Source organism: Hyaena hyaena, unplaced genomic scaffold (assembly GCF_003009895.1).
Source record: "Hyaena hyaena isolate Hyena2069 unplaced genomic scaffold, ASM300989v1 scaffold_168, whole genome shotgun sequence".
NCBI lineage: Eukaryota > Metazoa > Chordata > Mammalia > Carnivora > Hyaenidae > Hyaena > Hyaena hyaena.
In genome coordinates this window covers 2,426,982-2,450,555 of record NW_024080800.1, presented here as the reverse complement: position 1 = coordinate 2,450,555, position 23,574 = coordinate 2,426,982, and the positions used below count along the sequence as shown (strand labels likewise).

General features: G+C 45.8%; 1 protein-coding gene across 1 annotated transcript in view; it reads right to left on the bottom strand.

Moving 5' to 3' along the window:
* SLC4A5 (solute carrier family 4 member 5) overlaps positions 1–23,574 on the bottom strand; it is a 110,148-nt gene that overhangs the window by 26,485 nt on the left and 60,089 nt on the right. Inside the window, exons 7-17 of the mRNA XM_039240142.1 lie at positions 16,763–16,923; positions 15,872–16,027; positions 14,501–14,596; positions 11,864–11,919; positions 8,506–8,663; positions 7,974–8,061; positions 6,379–6,533; positions 5,831–6,022; positions 4,090–4,264; positions 1,690–1,823; positions 737–1,008 (exon numbers count right to left, since the gene is read on the bottom strand). Coding sequence (XP_039096073.1) covers positions 737–1,008; positions 1,690–1,823; positions 4,090–4,264; positions 5,831–6,022; positions 6,379–6,533; positions 7,974–8,061; positions 8,506–8,663; positions 11,864–11,919; positions 14,501–14,596; positions 15,872–16,027; positions 16,763–16,923 — 1,643 coding nt within the window. The remainder of the gene's footprint in view (positions 1–736; positions 1,009–1,689; positions 1,824–4,089; positions 4,265–5,830; positions 6,023–6,378; positions 6,534–7,973; positions 8,062–8,505; positions 8,664–11,863; positions 11,920–14,500; positions 14,597–15,871; positions 16,028–16,762; positions 16,924–23,574) is intronic.

Genomic DNA, 23,574 nt, shown 5'->3' with positions numbered 1-23,574 from the left:
TGAGACTGACAGGGAAATCCTTCTATTAATATCCTTCTATTACAGCCAGGGAAACTGAGGTTCAGTGTGAACTTGAGTGGTCTCTGGAGCTTAGTTTGTTCTCTGTGAGTCCAGCTTGGTGATGCTCAGAGATATATGGATAGCTCTTTTTCTCTAGATAGATATAGATATAGATATAGATATAGATAGATATAGATTTAGATAGATATAGATGATATAGATAGAGATAGAGATAGAGATAGAGATAGAGATAGATATATAGATATAGATATAGATATAGATATAGATATAGATATAGATATAGATATATAGATATATAGATATATAGATATATAGATATATAGATATAGATCTAAGTATAGATCCATGGGTGTCCCTGCTCTGTAGCATTCTGGGCACAAGGCACATCCCACTGAAGCCTCTTAGGGGCATGATAATGACTGTGAAGGAAGCCGGTGGTTCAGCCTATAGGAAGTCCTAACTTTACAGATGACACTTTTTTGGTCAGCAAGGAACTCCATGGGAATGGCACTGAGTATTATCAGGTTGCCAGTTGGTTGATTCAACCTCACACCCAGTGAAGGTAGATGGACATCCAGATTGTGTCCAGGTAGCTTGCTACCACCCAAGGGAGCGATACTTCTCAGGGCAATATCTCCTACATTTGAGTAGAAAGCTGTGGTGGGGGGAGAGTGAATAGGTGGGGGTGCAGGGCATGTCTGGGGTTACCGGTCACCTGTGTCGGGGGCAACACATTCGCATTTGTAGGTGGTGATGGAGTCAGGCTTAAAGTCCATGTTGATGGGGTAGTACTTGAAGGCACCAATCATCTTCTTGATGGCATCATAGATGAAGATGAAGCTGATGAGGGTGGAGAAGCCCTCTTCGGTGAAGCGGGTGATATACTTGATGATAAAGCTGGCATCTGTGGCCACCAGGATAAGGCACTGGATGGCTGAGTGTAGGCCAATCCAGAGGCGGAACTCCATGTAGTCCAGGCCATTGCCTCTGGAAGACAGAGGGATGGGAGGGACCTCCAGCCTAGGGCTCTCGGCTGTGCTTGGCCCCCCAGACCCACCTTGAGTGACTCATCTGTCCCTCCTGAGGCACTCCTAGGAGCTGTGAGAACATAGGGACAGGGACAATTCCTGGGTGGGGTTGTCTCCTCTTTGAAAATTCTGGGGAAGAATTTCACAGGGGTGGCAGGAAGGGGCTAAGACATCTCAGGTCTCACAACTTTGGCAACAAACACCCAGGGTGAACGAAAAATGGAATATCAGAGTGACAGAGCTTAGGGAGACCTTAAAATGGACTCAGGTTTTAGATGAGGCAGCTGAGGCCAGGGTGATGACAGGAGCTGCCTGGGTCAGGATGTAGCCTTCGGACCTCCAGCCCAAGGCTGCACTGACTTTCTGTCATAGTTGCTTCAAGCACAGTGGTGTGAATTATTTCCTCTTGTCTTGCCTCCATGTCTCCCTATCAGCTATGCTAAAAAGCACTAAGATGGCTTAAAAGCAGGTAGCTGGAGGGAGTCAGGAGGGACCTCCTGGCCGTCCTTTCAGTAGGTTAAGATAGCTTTGGTACTTTCTCACCTCACCCTGCTTCTCTTTTGGGCCAATTCCCATTCCTGGCTTTGGTGTACTACCTTAAGTGCAAGAGCAGGTACGAGAGGCTACCAAGGGCACCTACTTGCTGAAGTCGAAGAGGAGTTTCTCAAAGATGAGGATGGGCCCTGTGCTGCTGAGGATGATGAGGGGCTGTCCCGAGAAGAGGCAGAACAAGGAGCCGGCCATGGCAGTGCCCAGGAAGCTCTCCATCACTCCCTGGGGGCATGAGGAGTATGAGTCTCAGTGGGGGCTGGAGAAGGGGCCTCTTAGTATAGGCTAGAACCCAACCAAGGGCCCAGGCCACAGTGCTCATCGTATTCTGGGTCCTCTCCTCCCAAAATTCTGCTTTCTATCTCCTATTCCACAACCCCCCCATTGCCACTGTTAGTCTTGATTTCCACTTGGATAAAAGCCCCATATGACTTCCTTTTGGCACCATACAGCTTAGCAAACAGGGCTGCCAATGGATGTGGATTTGATTGCCCTCATGCCCACTCCACTCCCAGAGGACAGCTCATTCGCCCATCCAGTCATTTATTCATTCAAACATCTGTTAGGTGCTTTCTGAGGTCAGACTACTCATTCATTTTTGAGTGCCTACTCTGTACCAGCCATTTTGTTAGGTATTGAGGCCCATCAGTGAACAAGATAATGCATCATCAGTCTAATGAGAAATACAAACAAGCAACCAGGCAATTTCCATACAGCAGTTTCTCAACCTTAGTATTACTGACATTTTGGGCTAAATAATCCTTTGCCTTGGGGGATGTCCTGTGCATTTTAAGATGTTTAGCAGCATGCCTGGCTTCTACCCACTAGATGCCAGTAGCACCAGCTTCTCCCAGTTATAAAAACCAAAACTGTCTCTAGATATTGTTCAATGTCTCTTGGGGGTCAAAATCATTCCTTGTCACTGCCAAGGAGTGTCATAAGCTGGGATAGGTTCAAGGTGTCAAAGGAACACACAGTAGGAGTAAGGGATTGTTAGAAAGGTTTCCTAAGAGGTATACACGCAGAAGCTGAGATCCAAAAAAATGAGCAAGGAATTGACCAGAATAGGGTAAGCAGAGTGACAAAAACAAAAAAGACTGTCCCAGAAAAAGGGACTTTTATTTACAAAGGCTGGAGCTGAAAGGGAGGATGCCTTTGAAGAACTGAAAGATGATCAAGATTGATGGAAAGCAAAATGGGTAAGGATAACAGGAATCTGAGAAAGGATTCCTGGGAGAAGTCTTGAGAAGCAAGTAGGGCCATGTCATGAAGGCCATGTGGGGAAGCTGGGGCTTATGAGTCATGGAGATGTGTGGATAGCTGGGTGAACCATGGTGTTACTTGCTATATTGGGGGTGGCATCTGGTCTAGAGGGAAGGCAGTTGATGCAATGTTGGCCTTGTGGATTCGGGGATCCCCAGGGACAGCCATGTGGACATGCCTAGGAGATAGTTGGATACTGGGCCTGCAGCTCAGGAGAGTGGTGTGGTCTGAAGATAAGCATTCATCTCAATTTATCTGGGAAAATAGGTCTTCTATCTTGATGTCTGAGCTTTCCAATGGTTCTACCCTGAAGGTCCCATGGGAGACCCTTTCCTGGGATATGGGCTGGATCTCTGCTGACTAAAGTTTTCCCCAGGGAGACCTCTGCTGTTGTTAGGGTAACAGCTTGCCATCTTTCTAAACACGTCTTAATCCCAACTAAGAATCCGAGGTAAGAGTTTTTAAAAATGTGCAGAAAAGTTCATAATTAATAACTTAATTGTGCTGATTGTTCATTCACACATCAGTCAGGAAACTATCAAATAACAAAGCAGATGATTCCCCTTAAAAGTCTGAGCATTGCATAATGTCTAGAATTGCTGAATCACTATGTTGTATACCTGAAAACTAATATAACATTGCAAGTCACTTATATATACTTCAATAATAAAAATTAACAAAATAGACTAGAGGGCAATTAACACTACTTAATAAACATAACAAACTAAACTTTAAAAAGTTTGATCTCTTAGGGGCGTCTGGGTGGCTTAGTCGGTTAAGCGTCCGACTTTCGCTTAGGTCATGATCTCGCGGTTCGTGGGTTCGAGCCCCGCATCGGGCACTGTGGTGACTACCAGCTCGGAGCCTGGAGCCTGTTTCAGTCTGTGACTCCCTCTCTCTCTGACCCTCCCCTGCTCACGCTGTCTCTCTCTCTCTCTTTCCTAGAAATAAATAAAACATACAAAAAAAAATTTAAAAAAAAGTTTGATCTCTTTATGTCATCCTTACATTTAGACTTTAGTAATATGAATTAGATTTAGGTATTTTAATAATGTTGCTTTGTTATTATTTTTTTGAAGGGCAAAAGATTACAAAAAGTGATGGATTAAACCCCATGGTGGATGAAACCCAAGTCTTGGTTTTGGGATAATAGGATGAAGCTCCTTACCGCCACCTGGTGGCAGCATATTTTTTGGAGGTTTGCACTCCCGTCCCAGCTCACACACACCTGATAATTGTCAGTGGCATCCCCCAGAAGTCCACCAAAGGTGATTGCGTTGGTGATGCAGCCGAGGTAGATGAATAGGATGGCAGAGATGGACTGAATGTGGAAGCCATCGTAGAAATCACTTGGGAACCAGGGCAGCTTCCTCTTGATATCCAGACGCAGGCCACCGAAGAACCTGCTCAAGACAGGCCCGGGGGCTGCTTTCTCACCACAAACACCAGTGCAGGGTCTGGGCTACTTACAGGAGCCTGCAAAATCTGGGGCGAGGAAGGGAACTTGACTAGAGGTGGATGGGGACAGGGATCTTTCCACCATAACATTTAAAGGCAGGAGAGGATTTTCACAAGACTCAAAGTGTGTGGCCAGCACCATCTCTACTAGAAAGGTGGTCATGGACAGCAGGGATGGGAGAGGGAAAGCCTGGTGGAAACACGTCCTGGAGTAGATCTAACATTCCATGGGGAATGGAAATCCTGGGATCTACAGAAATCCTGGCCATCCTCCTTAGTGATGTCCCTGATCATCTGCAGGGCACTTCCCTGTGTTTGGTAAACAGAGATGTATCCAATTTTAGGAGAGTTAGAATCCCAGATTTATCAAGGGTAGGTTCTGAATCTTAAAACTGGTTTCTTTATTCTCTAGAACAACTGAGTGGGGAATTTTAGGCTTAGAGACAGTGTTTATTGGGTAGACTATTCCCCACGGCCTCTAATGCAAGGCTTGACATAGAGCAGGGTTTCTTAGCCTTGGTAATACTGACATGTAGGACTGGACAATCCTTTGTTGTGGGGTTTTCCTATGCATTGTAGCATGCTGACCAGCATCCCTGGCTTGTATTCCCCAGATGCCAGCAGCATCACCCCTCTAACTGTGACAAAAATACCTCTGGACATTGCCAAATATCCTCTGGGGGAATATGGGGGTACAGGCAAAGTTACTTCTAATTTGGAGCCACTGGCTGGCATAGAGCCAAAGGCATATAAAACAGGACTCCATTCTCAAAGTCATAATTTACACATAGTTTTGTAGGGCCATGTCCTTTCCTGAATTATTCCAAGAACCAGCAAGGAAACCCAAGCCAGGAAATCCCCCCTCCCTTCTCTTTTTAAATTAAGAAAAAAGAGGAAAAAATTCAGATGGTACTGTTATGGATTAAATTGTGTCACTCTCAAAAGACACATTAAAATCCTAACCTCTGTACCTATGAATGTGGCCTTATTTGGAAATAGGGTCTTTGCAGATGTAATCAAGTTAATATGAGGTCACTGCGGGGGCCCTAATCCACTATGGCTGGTGTGCTCATATCAAGAGGAAAGTACCATAGGAAGAAACCAAGTGAGGACACAGGCTGAGATGGAGCAACGTGGCTGCAAGCCAAAGACACCAAGGGTTGGTGGCCACCAGCAGAAGCTGAGGAGGGGGAAGGGAGGATCCCACCTAGAGTGTGGGAGCTGGCCCAGATTTGGAACTTTTACCCTCCAGAACTGTGAGAGAAAATTTCTATTGTATAAGCCCCCTAGAATGTGCCACTTCGTTATGACAACCCTAAAAAACTCATACAGGAACACAGAATGTCTTTTGAAGGGTTTGAAATGTCAATGAGGGTTTGAAGGGCGTGGAGAGCGAGAGTGCAGAGGCCGGAAGTGGGCGCTGCAGGCAAAGGTGGGGAAGGTTCCCGCAGGTGGGTGAGGGGAGAAGCCTAAAGGACGGCTGGCGTCACCGTCAAGCCTGGGGTGGGCACCTTCCCGTCCAGATAAGCTCTTCCCCGATTTCGTGCATGGCTGGCATCTCCCCGTCTTCCCCGCTGCTCCCTCCGCTGGCGCCGCCGCCGCCGCCACTGCCTCCCGAGCCGCATCCAGCAGCCGCTCCACCGCCGCCTCCACCCACAGAGCCGTTCATCTGGCCCAGCTCGGTCAGGGAGAACACGGATTTCCTGTACGGAGCAAAGAGCAGGGGACCGTGGGGCTCCCAATCCTGGGACACACTTAGCCGCTCTAGAACTGTCTGGAGAACACCTCTGACCTCTCCCACAAAAATTATGAAATACCTTAAAAATGCAGAGACAAATGCAGAAAATGATCTCCCAATACCCATGCACAGGTCATACACATTTATACACATTTTATAGATGTTCACGTGCAGCATATTGCTTGCTTTTTTTTTTTAGATAAATAAAATGACACCAGAAAAAGAAATAGTGTAAACCTACGTATGCTGACCAGAAAAGCCACAGACAGACTCCCTTTGTACCACTGCCCTCCTCCTCCACCCCTCCATCCACATACATACCTCTTATCAGCAGAGGGCACTTTCTTGGGGGGCTCAATTCGGATATTTGGGTCCCATTCTCCAGGGGGAAGGACAATGACCTCATCCAGAAACTCATCAATCCCTGCTATCAGATCTTCCCGATTCCGGGCTTTATAGGCCACATCACTGAAGAGCTGGAGAGGAAAGAGTAAGGGGACAACTCACTATCTGCTTCTTATCCACCTTCTGGGAGCGCATCACATACAGTTTTGGAGACGATCCCTTTGAACCATTGCTCTTGTCAGCTCACTCTCTGTCCTTGAGATAAGTACAGAGGCCCGCAGGTGAAATTAGGCACAGTGGGGAACAGCAGGGCCTTGGGCAAAGACCTAAAGGCCAGCTCTTCATGTCCTAGCTGTAGGACTTTGGTTGAGTCACTTAACCTTTCTGCTATTAGTTTTGCACAGAGCAAGCTCATTAGAAAACCCATGGAGAGCCCAGTCCAAGAAGCTCACATACTTTAAACCTGATTATAACTTCCTAGCCCCTCAGCCTCGGAGGGTCAGGCTGCATCATTCCAGGTTGTTTCCAGGGTGTTCTTTCTGACTTACAGATCATGCCTGTGTTTTAAAGCTCTCTAGGCTCTAAATGTCCATCGACTAATGAATGGATAAAGAGGATGTGGTTTATATATACAATAGAATACTACTTGGCAATGAGAAAGAATGAAATCATGCCATTTGTAGCAACGTGGATGGAACTGGAAGGTATTATGCTGAGTGAAGTAAGTCAGTCAGAGAAGGACAGATATGTTTTCACTTATACGTAGATCTTGAGAAACTTAACAGAAGACCACAGGGGAAGGGAGGGGGAAAAATAGATACAAACAGAGAGGGAGGGAGGCAAACCACAAGAGACTCTTAAATACAGAGAAAAAACTGAGGGTGGATGGGGATGAGAGGGTGGGGGAGAGGGGGAAATGGGTGATGGGCATTGAGGAGGGCACTTGTTGGGATGAGCACTGGGTGTTGTTATGTAAGCCAATTTGACAATAAATTATATTTAAAAATAAAAATAAAAATAAATAAAAGGAGGCAGTATGAGATGATTATGGAAAAATAAAAAAAATAAAGTTCTCTAGGCTCCCCACCACCCACCAGGGACAGAGAGAACTCCAAGTGTGCCTACAGGCTCTGTGTGGTCTCTAGCTCACCTCTTGCTCTTGAAGCTCTTACACTGAGCCTAAGTCAAACCACTTTTATCCAGCTTCTGCATCTCCAAGCTTTGGCTCTTGTTCTCTTTTTCTGGAATGCCTGCGTCTTAGGCTTATGCAAGGTCTACCTAACTCCTGATCATCCTTTGCTTAAAGCCCCCTCCTATGTGAAGCCTCACCTGGCTGCCTGGACAATTAGCACATGGTTCACTTTAGAATTACAGGTGTGTCCATCCCACTTGATTGGTGCTCCTAAACGGCAGTGACTGTTCCCTAATTCTCATAACCCTCAGAGCCCTGCACAAGCCTGACACACAGTAGGTGCTCAGATGCGCCTGTTGGATAAATGAGTGAATAAAGGCATAGTGCTTGATGCAGGAGGCACGACATGCAGGAGTACATGCTTCTCATTCCCACTTACATCGTCTACCATGAGGGTTGCAATGGCACGGCCAATTTCATTGTAGGATTTTGATCTCCCAGAAGGTCCGAGCAATATGAACAGAAATCTGCAAAAAAAGATAAAGGAGGAGGAGGAGGAAAGTGAGAAGGAAAACAGAAGCAGGTAAAGAGGATTCTCTGGCCCTGGACATGATTCGTTCTTCATTCCTGAATTGACCATACTCTTGTGCCTTCCCTCCTTTGAATCCCATGCTTGCTCTGCAGAGCCATCTATCTCTTCACTCCCTCCAGCTCCCACTTGAACATCTTCACCATTGTGTTGTTGTCCAAGCCCAACCAATGGTGTGTGTCTCAGCTGTTGGCTTCTTCTTTTTTTGTGATTATTTAAAACAACCTCAAAAATTCTCCCCTAGTCAGAAGACTTCCTTCCTCAGCAATTCTCTAATTTTCCTTCTGCATTTTAGGGGTGTCTCTGACAGCACTTTGTGCCAACTGCCTGGACAGCTGGCTTCCTTCAGGTGGATGTGGAAGCTGATTTCAGTGGCCCTCACCTGGTGGGGACAGGCACCTCGGTCACTCCTCCCAGCATGGCTGACTGGATGAGACGCACAAAGGCGATGAACGGCTGGTCCAGGAAGTCTACCTCACCCACAAGCACATTGGAGGCTTCTGAGTCCTTGGGGATCTTCTTCATGAATTTGTTTTTCCGCTGGTCAGGGAGGGGGAAACGAGATATTCATGGATACTCACATCAGCGGTTTTGGCTCTCAATCCCTTGCTCCCCTTCAGATTGCTGTGAAGGTCTAACTTTAAAAAATTCTCCAAGCACTTCTCAAATAACCAAACACTGATATAACCAAACACTTTCCCTAGTCTGCAAATGAGGAGACTAAAAATTGGTTAACCCCAGGACCAAGTAAGCCTTAGTAGATGGGAAGAAACAGGGGGCAATGATCTGACCCCTAAGATATTCCTTGATGGATGAAAACTTTGCTCAACTGAAGTATGAGCCAAGGGACCAAAGAAGAGAGCCAAGGCTTGCTGGCCATCAGGCCTCATCTCCCAGCCCCCTGCAGCTCAAGCAGATGGGAATCTTGGCTCTTCCACCCCAGGTGCCTAGCCCTCCCTCTCTGCCTTCACCTTGGGTGGCTGTGGAAAGGATGAAGCCCATTCTGATGACCAGGGCAGACATGCTTTGTTTTCCCTTTGCCATCAACTTCCTGGTTGACAGGAGACCCTGGATCCCACCTCCAAATCTCTGGGAGACTTCTGTGCCCCTGAGTCACCCCCAGGAGAACTCCCAGGAAACTCATAGCTTCTGAGATTTTCCAACTTAAGACCATCAAGATGCAGGGGGCTAGTGTCTGTTCAGTGCAGGAAGGTCAAATAGGCAGAGCGAGTGGGGTCCAATATAAGAAATACTGGATGCAGGCCCTCATCCCAAACTTATTCCCACTCTCTCCATGCATGACTTCATTCCGAGGGTTAAGACGCTGACTACTCCTGAGTCCTCTTTTATGATGAAAACACCCCAGCGACAGTCATGTACAAGTTTTTAACATCATAGGTTACATTAGTTTTTTCAGATTGCTTCTCCTCAGGTTATCAGGGGGATGAGCAATAGACAGAGAAATAATTTTATACAGAGAGGATGGAGAGGGAGGCTTTTGTGAGGGCAGGGCTAGTGGAAGTCCACGGTGGCCAACAAAGGAAGAAAGGGCCAGAAGAGGGAGACAAGTGCTAACGAGAGAGCCTGTGGACACCACAACTTTGCCCCCCAATTCCTTCTGGCTGGAGTTTCTCCTGTTTCTCATAAGTACAGTGGAGACACAGATTCTTTGTGTTTCTTTCTGTCCTTGGGCATGGGCATGAGCTGTTCTCTGATGCACTCATGGGGGGCATGATACAGATGGGCTCGGCAGCCTACCAGCACAAGAAAAGGCATGGTGAGCAATGGCTGCACCCTTATAATTTTTGAAATACAAACAAACAGACAAAACTCTTCACAGCCACCCACCTAACAGTACCAAGGACCATAACAGTGAGAATAAGCATGGGATGTTAAGTGAGAAAGCCAGAGTCCCAAAGGCTCAAAAAGTCCCTCTGTTGTAAGCACAGTGAGCTGGTTCAGAACAAGGTTCCCCAGGATGGAGGGCTGGGTGTGCAAGGCAGCTGCTGTCCCCCTGCCAGGACAGGAGGAGGGGAGGGGTGGCAAGAGTGCCCTGGAGAATAAGACCTTGAAAACAACAATACTTTGGGGGTGAACCAACCAGCACACCCATAATCCAGGAGAGGAGAAATGCCCCCTTGCAGACTGTGACATGTTTGGTAAGGAGGTCGCCATGGTGGCATCCCAGAAATGAGCCATCCTGGCATTCTGGCCCTCATGGTTTGGCCACAATCTGGACATGGGTTTGTCCAATCAGGGCCCTACTGATCCCACTTCCTGAACCCCATGGGGACTCTGGTCTACCCTGCTGAGTCTCTGCACACAGTGAACTCACGCTCTGCTCACTGGGAACCTGTTGGCCTGTCTAGGGCAGGTGTGGAGTTTTAAAGAAAGGTGTACCTAAAGGACACCCACTGGCCTGCAAGCCACTGGCCTCACAGCAAGCCATGCTGCTGCAAATACTGAGAAGCAGCATCACTCAGTTAGTCGGGAGAGCTGGACGCTGGGATCTAGTCCCTGGATCGAGGCAGCACTGCCTGGGGAAAAGTGATCGCTAGCGTTCTTACTACCACTTAGATATTTATTAAAATAGTCTCTGAAAGACTTTTACTAGGCAATGCTTTCTTATCATGGCTTTACTGTCTGTGTGCGTGACTATAGTAAAATGGGTTTTGTCTCTAAACAATATTCCAGAATATTCCTTCCCAAGTCACTCCCAAACTAAGGACTCTAGAATCAGACTGCCTGTGTCAAATCATGCCTGGGTTACCTTTCAGCTGCATGAAATTGAGCACATTATTTAACTGCTTTACACCCTCAGTGTCTTCATCAGTAGAATGGAGACGATAAGTATACCTTTGTGATGCACACAAAAAGCTCTGCATGGTGTACTGCATGCAGCGTGTAGACCTGAAATGTTGATTGTGCTGTTATTATTATTTTAGTCACCAAAGGAGCTTCAGGACTCTGACATGAGGGACTCTTTTTGTTTTTCCTTCATCAAACTTGGGGGTGCCTTGAAGGCCTGGAGGTCACCCAAGCTCCTGAGGGGTTCTTGCCAAATTTCACGTTTCCTCTATCATCTTTCTTTCTATTTCTGGGGGCCCAGGTAAGGGGACCATGAGATACTGCTCTCAAGATGTATGAGGGTTGCAGTTGAAGGGGGCTTCTACTGGGGTTCCCCAGGAGCATAGTTACAGGGTACTTCAGTTGTGGGCCTAAGAATTTGTACTCAACCTGTTTGTAGGATTCTGATTTCCTCATGGAGGTTTCAGCCAAGCTGGTGCGAGACAAAAACTGATGTCCTGCCTTGTCCACCAATGGACAGTCAGTTGATCTACTCTTGTCTCTACAGGCAGGCCTCTCTGCTTCTCTCTGCCAGCTCAAATCCCCACTCCCTCCTTAAAGGTGCTTGAGGGTTGTGGAGAAGGTGAGACTGTGTGCTGGTCTTCTCTTGTCCAATAAATCCCAAGTTCAGGGACAGCGGGCATCTCAACTGATCATGCTTCTCTGTCTCCTGCTCCCTGAGTGCCTGGCACAGAGCCAGCATATAGGGCTTAGTGAGTACCTGACTGATGGGCTGGGCAGTCACAAAGGCAGTCCAGAGTCCCTGGCCGGGTCCTCCCTGGGGACTCCTCCTCCTTCATGGGAGTGGAGTTCTGCCCATAGAACTGCCCCTGAAACCAAAGGTGTCTTCCCGCCCTGGGCCTTCACGACAGCCAAGGCCCAGCCTTTACTACCTGGTCTGTGTTTGGGGTGTGAGAAATATCATTCATGCTCCTGCTCTGGGTGTGACCTAGGAGAGAAAGAAAAGAAGGTCCATCAGAGGAAGTTGGGCTCTTGCAGGTCCTTTCCCTTGGTCCCTCCACATGCTTCTCCCAGCTTCATAACCAAAACCAGACCCCCTCTCCCCTCAGTCCTCACCCCCACCCCCCACACTGGGAGTTGCCTCTGCTCCCTTTCTTCCCGTTCTTCCCTTCTACTGCAGGTTCTCCTTTCCCTTCTCACCCTCAGTCTGCTGTGCTCTGCTCTCTACTCCTCCACCCCACCTTCTTGGGCAGAGACCAAGATGTCTGCTCTGGGCCAGGCCCTGAAGGAGGGGAGGGACACAGACACATGGTCAGGTGAGGTGCCGGTGTCACTGAGCTTGGGATTGTTGGAGAGAGAAGACAAGTTTCACCTCTGTCCTCTGTGACCCATGTGAGTGTTTAAAAACGGCCAGGTGTTTGGGCACCCGGGTGGCTCACTCAGTTGACTGTCCAACTTCTGTTCAGATCACAATCTCACAGATCATGAGTTTGAGCTCCATGTCGGACTCTGCGCTGAGAGCTCAGAGCCTGGAGCCTGCTTCGGATTCTGTATCTCCCTCTCTCTCTGTCCCTCCCCTGCTCATGCTCTGTCTCCCAAAAATGAATAAACATTAAAAAAAAAATTTTTTTTAATGGTCAGGTATTTGGCTGGCAGAGGGAAGGAACAAGAGGAGAACAATGATGGCAAATTATTTGAACTGCCCAATTGTTCGTTCTCTGGCCAAGGCAGGAGAAAGTCAGCTCTCATTTCCCAGCGGCAGCCAAATCCAGCAGCCACTCTCAGATCTGTTATTTCTTGGCTTTCTGTAGTCTGTGACATCCCTAGCTTCTAGAACTCTATCCTTCCTTGGCTCCCTTTCTCTTATATGCATGCAGGATCCTCTCCTGCTGGGCTCAGGGCCTTGCTCTGCTTCATCTCCTGCAGAGTCTTCACCCCCTCCATCCTTGGTCTGTTGCATCCACCCTCTCCCACCCCCATCACTTCATGCCTATACCGGGCTGAGGATGCCCAGGTTGGGTCTCCACTCCACACCTCTCTCCCAAGCCCCAGACTCCACTGTGCAGCCCCACCTGGGACCTTAAACTCAACATACTAGGAAACTGAACTCACCGGCTTCTACCAAACAAATACCCCTCCACACCTTAGTCTGTTCAATGCCCTTCCCTCCCATCCACCCCGCCTAGGTGCTGGCCTCACCGCCTCATCTCCTGCTTCTCCTGGTGCTTGCCTCCCACTTTGGCACTGTCCTCTCCAGTCTTGCTCTGACAGTCTCTCGCTTCTGATCTTGTCCCCTTCTATTCTTTCTCAAATAAGAATCTGATCGTGGTGTGCCTCTGCTGAAAACGTCTCAGGGAGCCCCATTTCCTTCACCATAAAGACAGGCTCCTTCTTCATCCTACATAGGTCCTCTTTGCTTTGACCCTCTGGCCCTCAGGTCCTGACCTCCCGGTGAAGTGAACGCTCACTTCATAGTGCCTTCCTTCTGCTGTTAGTTTCCTTTGTTTGGAACAGCCTCCTCCCTCCACGCCCCCACCCCACCGCATGCTCCTGGAAAATCCCTATTTATTCTCCAAGACTCAGATGTGTCTCCTCTCTGAGCCTTCCAGCGTTGGGGTGGTATGCACACAGAATGTTTTATCTGAGTCTCCACTGCAGTGTCGGGCACAAGGGTGACCTCAGACACAGTGAATAATTAGGAGGAAGGCTCACCCCAAAGCCATTTGCTGCCTTCTGCCTGCTGCCTCCTGCCATCCCTACATAGAACAAGGCCAGGAAGACTAGGGCTCCAGGGTCACCAACGGCAGAGAGAAAGGACTACCTGAGGCCTTGGGCAGGCCCCACGCTGCCCTCCAAATCATTCCTTGAACCTGTCCAGGGCACAGGTGGCATAACCTGTTCTTATCTTGGCATTTTAGTAAAAGTACTTAAAGGAATATACTCCTCTCACTCCTTTTTCTTTCCATTTTGCAACTTCTTTCTCTTCTTTGCTTCATAGCTCATCTGTCGGTTCCTCCCACGCCCCCACCGATGTCTGAAAAAGCCCTGTCTATGATGGTGCACTTCACAAGCCCGCTCACCCATTCCTAGGACTCAGGGGGCTGTGACTGCCAGCATCCCACCGTCAAGGTGCATAACACTGTCACCCAGTGATGGCAGAGTTCTCTGACTGTCCCAGGGGAAAGTTCTTAACCTGTATCTAATTCAGTTTTGAGGAAGACTCCTTACCAAAAATGGGACTAATGATCAGTTTGGTGAAAACAAAGGTATAGACTAATATAAAAAATGCCTAGCACATAGGATTGTTACCGATTATGCTAGCACTTGATTTAGAGTTGCATTTTTCAGAGTTTTTACATAGAAACTTAGGCTAGTGAGTTAGTTCCTAAGAACAACCAGGTTTGGGATGAAGTTTAGATTTCTCCTGATGCCTATCCTAAAAATTCTAGACAGGTCCTGGCTTTATCTCCTCCAACTCTATGTTGAAAGAGTTGAGAAAGAGTAGAGAAAGTCTATGGAAGCTGACACAGAATAAAGTGTCTGCTTGCAGCAGACGAGCACACACTCACACAGCTGTCCGTAATTGGTACTTTGCCGCATCCTCAGGTCCTCGGTAGAGTGGTGTAGGCTTGGGCCAGCCGCTGGGCTCCGGGCTGGGCTGCGATCTGGGAGGAGGAACAGAAGGTATTTGGCTTCTGCACAGCTCCTGCAGTCAGCACGGTTTACATTTATAGTCACTTCAGCTAAACAAGGCTGGACTGTGAGATGCGTCTCTTCCCCATTCAGGAAGAAAGTGTATTTCGGTTGTTTTGCATTTTGTTTTTGAAGTTAATAGTCTGAACAAGATTACAGAAAATATTTGTACTCGAGAGTGAGATACACAATTGTTAAATATGCAGCAGGTGTTATAGACTGCCTGGGTTTATCCCCAACTCTGCCTCTTACTAGCTGTGTGACCTTATGCAAATAACTTAACCTCTTGGTACCTCGGGCTCCTCATGTGTAAAATGGGATAACAAGACCATACCTAGTCATAAAATTATTGTGAATATGAAGTGAGTTAACACATATGGAACACTCAGAACAATGCCTGGAACATGGTAAGTGCTATGTATGTGCGGTTGTCAGATACTAAACGCTTTCCATTTTGAAACAATTCATCTAAAGAGATTGCTCAAGGTTCTTTCTTTAGTAACCTTATGGACTTTGTTCTCATTACTGTATTCATCTGGCATGTTCAGCAAAGCTACTGTTTTGGCATCTTGACCCTGTAGTATCAAGAGTGGAGGGTTGCAGGTTTGGGCTGTGTGTGTGGAACAATCCATTCTCTGTAATGGCCCAGGCTCTGCTAATCAGAGTAACACAGCTGCCAGGTTTACAAGCCCTGGCACACTTGAGATGAACCCAAAACCTTCTACCACCTTGATGTGCTTCATTTTCTTCCAAGGCTCTTAGCTCTACTTGGGGGTTCAATAGGAAACTTTTGAGCTCTCTCCATAAACATGCCATCTCTACCAGCATTTTGCAAGCCTGACCACGCATGAGAATCTCCTGGGGAGCTTTCTAAATTTCCTATTTCCAGGCCATACCTCAGACCAACTGAATCCAACTCTCAGGGTGGGGCCTATGCACTGGGACATGTTTCCTACCCCCAGGTGATTGCATTGTGCAGCACAGGCTGAGAACCAACTCTCTTCCTAGGAATGGTTCTGCTCTGGTGGTAGGGATGATGTTGGGGTATGGCTGGGGTCTCTGCTGGCCTGCTGGAGAAGGAGGCTGACGGATCTCCAGAACCTCAGAATTTTTTCCAGGATCATGAAATCCAGGAAGCCTCCAAGTTTCCAAGACCCTGCAGCCACCAAGGAGGGGGTCACCCGGACACTGGGACCTGACACAAGCCCCCACATGCCCAATGCCCACCAGCACATGCTCAAACTCACTGGTGGTAGAGGAGACGGACTTTCCAATGTCAACCAAGGAGCGGTGGATGGGCTTCTTGGTTTGGTGGCGGTGTTTCCTCAGGAGGACATAGCTGACCCTCTCCCGGAGCTCTGGCCGCAGGAGGCCATCCTCAATTTGCTTCTTGATGACATCATCTAAGTGGGGAACAGATATGCCTTGTCCATGTGGGACAGAATGACCAGGGGCATGAGAGTCTTCTGTTTCATTTGTTATTAGCGGTATTAAAAGTGACTAAGGGAGGCAAGAGATGTGGAAATAGTCCTGGCTTTGCCACAAACTGTGGAAACATGGGCAAGTCACAAACCTTGGGGTATGTGCATGCCTGTGCATGTGTGTGCATCTGTGTGTATGTATGTATATATAATTCTATGCTCTTTCTGTCGCTACTGTTGTGAAAAGTAAATGAAATACACTGAGAAGTACAAAACTACCATGTTCAATGGTTTTAGTCCTAACATGAATTCCTTTTAGAAAAGTATTTTGGGCAAAATCCTTGTGGCAAATTTGTGAACAAATTCACAAGAAGTTTTAGGGATAACAAGGTGAGCCACTCCTCCCTTCACCACTCCACTAAATGAGAGCCAATTTCCTGAAGATGAATGATGATCAATTTACTCTGACAATAAACAGGTTTCCATGGCAATAGGTGTCTCTGACAACACTAGGAAGCCCATCTCCTTTTTGCTCCATTGATGGATGGCATTCATAAGATGGTCTTTTCCCCACTGGCACTCTATATGGGACTGAGACTGTCTTGGGATTGTCAGACCCAAAGTCTGGTCTCTGCAGGACCAAGTGGGCATCACACAGACCAAGGGTGGGCACAAGGCTGCCATTGCTTTTGGGGGCCCCAGTGGTCCCTGCCTCACCTATGATCTGTGGTAAGGAGCCACTGTCCAAATCCAGCAGCACCGTCCCCGTCTGCAAGCAGGTCCGGAGCTCGAAGAGGCTATGCAGCGACAGTGTGGACACATGGGGCTTGCTCCAGCGCTCACCTCCTTCCTCTACCTTTTCTTCAAACTTTATCCACCTGAAAGGGGTTAGGATGGGGCTCAGTGTGGCCAGCACCCTCAGGGTGAGGGGTGTTGGCCTGCAACTCACGTGCTACGTGTTGTTGGGACATTGGTGCTAGACTGACAGGCAGAGGATCTTGGGAATCCCCTCACTCCATCCCCACTTCTCCTGATGCTGGCATGCTCAGGACACAGTGACATCCAGAGAACGACTATAAATGGGCAGGAGGGGTCTTTTTGGGGGTGGCAGAAATGTTCCCAAACTGGATTTGGTGGTGGTTGCACAACTCTGTACATTTACTAAAAATCATTTAATTGTACATTTAAAATGAGGGAAGTTGACCTTAACCTATAATAATAAAGCTGTTTTTAAAAACCTATCTGAGCAGCATCTGGGTGGTTCAGTCAATTAAGCATCCCACTTCGGCTCAGGTCATGATCTCACAGTTTGTGAGTTTGAGCCCCGCGTCAGGCTCTGTGCTGACAGCTCAGAGCCTGGAGCCTGCTTCAGATTCTGCGTCTCCCTCTCTCTCTGTCCCTCCCCCACTCATGCTCTGTCTCTCTAAAATATAAAATATTTTTTAAATTTTTTTAATCTTAAAAACATAAATAAAATTTAAAAAGTATCTGAAAGACCTAATTGTGAGACAGGAAACCATCAAAATCCTAGAGGAGAACACAGGCAGCAACCTCTTTGAGCTTAGCCAGAGCACCTTACTAGACACACCACTGAAGGCAAGGGAAATAAAAGCAAACACGAACTATTGGGACTTCATCAAGATAAAAATTAAGAGGCAGCCTATGGAATGGGAGAAGATATTTGCAAATGACATATCTGATAAAAAGTTAGTATCCAAAACCTATAAAGAACTTATCAAATTCAATACTCAAAAGGCAAATAGCCCAGTGAAGAAATGGGCAGAAGACACAAATAGACACTTCTCAAAAGAAGACATTCAGATGGCTAACAGACACATGAAAAGATGTTCAACATCACTCATCATTGGGGAAATACAAATCCAAACCATGATGACATACCACCTCACACCCGTCACAGTGGCTAAAATTAACAACACAAGAAATAACAGGTGTTGTTGCAGAGAAAGGGAAAGCCTCTTGCACTGTTGGTGGAAATGCAAACTGGTGCAACTACTCTGGAGAACAATATGGAGGTTCCTCAAAAAAACTGAATATAGAACTACCCTATGATCCAGCAATTGCACTACTAGGTATTTACCCCAAGGATACAAAAATACAGATTTGAAGGGATACATGCACCCCAATGTTTATAGAAGCATTATCAACAATAACTAACAATGGAGAAAGCCCAAATGTCTATCGACTGATGGAGAAAGAAAATGTGAGATACAGATACACACATACACACACACACACACACACACACACACAATGGAATATTATTCAGGTGTCAAAAAGAAAGAAATCTTTCCATTTGCAACAATGCAGAAGTAGAATGTACTATGCTAAGCAAAATAAGTCGGAGAAAGACAAGTGCCATGATTTCACTAATACGCGGAATTTGAATAAACATACAGGAAGGTGGAGACCCTTAATGATAAAGAACAAACTGAAGGTTGATGGAGGGAGATAGATGGGAGATGAGCTAGATGGGTGATGGGTACTAAGAAGGGCACTAGTTGTGATAAGCACTGGGTATTGTATGTAAGTGATGAATCACTTAATTCTACTGAAAACAATATTGCACTGTGTGTTAACTAAAAATTTTTTAAAAAGTATCAACTGGAACCTGGTTACTCAGGCTAGTCATATATGCGTTCAGTGTCTGCCTTGTGGGATGTGGTTTTCTGGGAGCAGAGAAAGCATTCCTGACCAAAAAAAAAAAAGGTATTTCCCCATGGCTTCTACTGCAGGGCATGAAGATTCTACATGCCCACTCTGGGCTTTGGTTCTGAAAGTTCAGGTTAAAATGCAAATGTCATTTGGAGAAGGAAATAAATTAAACCAAGGATGTGTAGGCATTTGTTCTTTCTGGAAGACTTGGCATCAGAGGCTGGGTGAAGGAGCGGAGTGGGAAGGCTTTGGGCAGAGGCAGCCATGGCTGCAATGACCTATACTTCTCCTGCAGAGGGAAGCACCAGACAGCCTGGAAAGCTGCCAAGAGAGCAAGGTGAGCAGGCTATGCTTTGCAAGATGTCAACCCCAATTTACTGGGTAGCTTCAAGCTATTCCAATCAAAATCCTAAAAGAGTATTTTTGGGCCATGACTAATTCTGAAGTTTGTCAGGAAATGGTTGAAGAAAGGCTAAATAAGAATGGGAATGGATGTGCTTTTAGCAGATAAACAAACTTGCCTAAAAGCTGGAATACTTAAAACAGTGCATTTCCAGTCCAGATATAGACAAAAGGATCAATGAATAACAGTCCAGGAGCAGATTTGGGCCCCCTCATGAGAATGTAGGTTTTTATAGTTGTTTAAACCCCATAAGAATGTGGGTTTTTATACTTGTTCAAAAGATGACCAACTTAGAAATTAAAAACATAACCTCTTACCTACTTCTCACCGAACACAATATTAGATTCTACATGGATTAAAATCTAAACATAAAATTAAATCTATGATGGAATATTATTGACTCTTAAAAAGAAAGGAAACTTTGACACATGCTACAACATGGATGAACCTTGAAAACTTTATACTAGGTGACATAAGCCAGGCCCAAAGATGAACACTATATGATTCCACTTGCATGGAGACCCAGGGTAGTTAAATTCACAGAGACAGGAAGCAGAGTGGTGGCTGCCAGAGGCTGAGGGAAGCGGGAAGGGGGAGTTTGAGACAGTAGAGAGTTTCAGTTTTGCAAGATGAAAAAAGTCCTGGAGATGGATGGTGGTGACAGCTGCAGAGCACTGTGAATGCACCTGAGGTCACTGAGCCGTACACTTAACAATGGTTAAAATGGTAAAATTTGTGTTATAGATATTTCACAATTCAAATAAATGATTAAAAATGCATAAACATACAAATATACTGAAGAGAATATGGGAGAGTCTTCTTATCTTCTTGGTTATACAGAAAGAATTCCTAAACAAGATGTGAAGCCACAAGGGGAAAAAATGGACAGATTTTATTACATAAAAATAACTAAAACTTCTGTATTACAAAATAAGACACAGTTCAAAGAAATGCAACACAGTAGGAAAACCGTTACAACACACAGAGCCTCAAAAAACTGGTATCGACACTGTAACAAAACTCCTTCACATCAATAAGAAAAAGCCAAATTACCCAAATGACAAGTGAACATTTCTGGAAAGAAATGAAAAGGGCCAAGAAGATTTTCAACTTTACTGGTAACTGAGGACAGAAGCTAGCTGTCAAATGGTTAACAATGATGGTTAATTCTAAGGACATGAGTGGTTTTGCTGGTGGGAGAGGGGTTAAGAAACTTTCACTCTGTTTAGGTTAATTAATGTAGCAACAGCGCAGCCTATAGAGCCAGACAACCAGATTTTGAGTCCCAGCTCCATCATTTACTAGCTGTGGACCTTATCATTTTGTTTTCTACAGGAATAATAACAATATGTAGCAATCAGAGCAGTGCCTGGCACATAATGCACATTCTGTTAGTGTTAGCTATTATGTAAAAATACAGAATATTGTTTCTGTATGAAACAATAAAAGATAAGAAAGTAGAGGCATTAAAAGATCTCCCAATCAGAGGACAACGTGGTTGATATTTTGATGACTCCTATGGTGGTCCTCTGTGTGCATAAATGCACATGTGTACATGTGCACATACTCAATTTTGCATTAATGACATTGTCGATAAAGGCAGAATATCTACTAGACATTCATCCTTTCATGTCAATAAATATTTATATCATTTTATTTATTTTTTTAAATGCTTATTATTTTTGAGAGAGAAACAGAGAGCAAGCAGAGGAGGGGCAGAGAGAGAGGGGGAGACACAGAATCTGAAGCAGGTTCCAGGCTCTGAGGTGTCAGCATAGAGCCTGATGCAGGGTTCGACCTCACAGACTGCAAGGTCATGACCTGAGCTGAAGTTAGCTGTTTAACCAACTGAGCCACCCAGGGGCTCCATATTTATATCATTTTAAAGGCTCTTTAGTATTTCATTGTGTGAATGGACGACAACTGATATGGATAACTCTCACTTGGTAGACACTTAGGTTATTTCTAATTATTCTTTATCATATACAAGGCTGGCTTGAATATCCTTGGCCCCTGCTCCATAATTTCCCTAGGAAAAACTCTCAGCAGTGGAATTGCTGTGTCTGTACATTGTTAAGTGTATGATATGCAATACCAAACTGTTCTCTAGAAAGCTTCTGCCAATTTACATTTCTACCAGTGTACAGGAAACCTCACATTTCTCTGAAGTCTCTCAAACCCGGGTATTGTCAGTCTTCCTTTAAGTTTATTTATTAATTTTGGAGAGAAAGAGGGAAGGGCAGAGAGAGAGGGAGACAGAGAATCCCAAGCAGTCTCTGTGCCATCGGTGCAGAGCCTGAGGCAGGGTTCAAACTCATGAACTATGAGATCACGACCTGGGCTGAAAGTCAGACGCTTAACTGAGCCACCCAGGTGTCCCTGTCATTGTTTCTCACTCTGGTTCATTTGGTAATTGAAAATTCACATCATATTTGCATTCTTCTGATTACTAGTGAGGTTGGACATTTTTTCCTTTGTTGGATTTCCTCTTTACACAAGTATGTGGGTACTTTGTATTATTAACACTTCACATCCTGATTAAATACATTTATTTGAGACCAGTTAACCAGACACCTGGCAGGGCCTTGGGGGCTTAAACAGACACAGGATGGGGAGGTTGGATTAAAAGAGGCTTGGGAGGGGAAGTCCTGCAACGTGGGGGCTGGAGCAGAGACCACACACAGGCTTGCCTCAGAGATTTACCAAAGTGTAGCTGACTTTTTTTTTAATGGGAAAACCTGTTTGCGGAAACATCATGTAAATTATGGTAGATCCAAGTTCTTCTAAGAATAGTATTAATATAAGGGTTTGCATGGAAGAGATCAAAGGATAAGTCCAAATGTTCTGATTGAAAAGATCCTTACCTTCTCCCTGAGAGTCCTTCTCCCATTCAAGCAATTATGTTGCCCTGTTTTTTTCTCTAAAATACACAAGATAAATTATACTGTCACCTTTCCACTGAAGAGCCTTTGCTACTCCATAGCCTTGCCCTGTTCACCCAAAGGTGTGGTGTACTGCAGTGCACAGAGCCACTTGGGTTAATTGCTCTCAACACTCTCTCATAAACATCCTGGATGGACATTCTCAGGCAACTCTCTACCATGACACCCATTCTTCATTTTTCTGCCTACCCAAATGCAACTCCACCTGGAAGGAGGGGGTGAGAGAACATCTCCTCTTTGAAACATCCTCTATGATAACTCTGGACAGCAAAGACAATCGGTTCTCTCCACCTCTCAATTATTTGTACTGTTAGGTCCATATAAAAATTAGCTCTATAGACAGACAAGGGTATCAACCTACCTGAACACAGTCTGCAGAAAAGCAAAGTTACATGTTTCCAGGTTCAGGGCAACATCAGATCTAGTCTCTTACTACTAAAGCATCCCTTGAGAATTTGATTTCAAAAAATTCAAGGGATACTCAAAAACATTACTAGGAACACCTCTCCAGTCTTCCTTGCAACTGTTTTGAGAATCCAGATGTTGAAACAGTGAGCCTTGCCCTGAAACTTAATTTTGCATTTTTGATGGCAACTGCTAGACATTGAGCTCACTTTTACCTGGAGTGGAACATGGAAACATGGAGGACCCGAGATCTGCAGCAATGGTTTTCAGTGTTGGGTACCTATTAGAATTGCCTGGGGAGATTTAAAAAAACAAAACAAAAAAACAAAAAAACAAAAAACCATGCCTGGATGGTTACCCCTTCAGGAGAGTGGCCTGGCCATAAAAGCTCCCAGTTTTTTTTTGACTATGCCCTGAGGGTTGAGGAGCCCTTGCTCTGCAATCATATAGAACTGTGTCACTCAGGGATAGTCGGACTTATCCAGGGTCACAGTGAAGACAAGCAGCTCTGTTCACATGGGTCCCACTCTCTTTAAGGGAATACATTCTTTCTCCCTCTCCCTTAGAACAGCTTTGAGAACACCAGCTGAAAGAGTAGAACTGTCTGGAGTCTCCTTCTTAGCATGGCCATTTTTTGCTTCGGTTTCTCTGATTTTATAACTGGAGTACATACTCTATACCAGTGTGTCTCACTCAGACTTATGAACATACAAATCATGTGGAGATATTGTTAAAATACAGATTCTGATTCAGCAGGTCTGGGGTGGGGTCTCAGATTCTGCATTTCTTTTTTTTTTTTTTTCCCAGTTATTTTTAAAAAATGTTTTTAGGGGCGCCTGTGTGGCTTAGTTGGTTAAGCGTCCGATTTTCGCTTAGGTCATGATCTTGCGGTTCGTGGGTTCGAGGCCCGCGTCGGGCTCTGTGCTGACTGCCAGCTCAGAGCCTGGAGCCTGTTTCAGTCTGTGACTCCCTCTCTCTCTGACCCACCCCTGCTCACGCTGTCTCTCTCAGAAATAGATAAAAACATTTTTGAATTTTATTTCTAGGAGAGAGAGAGAGACAGCGTGAGCAGGGGCGGGTCAGAGAGAGAGGGAGACACAGAATCT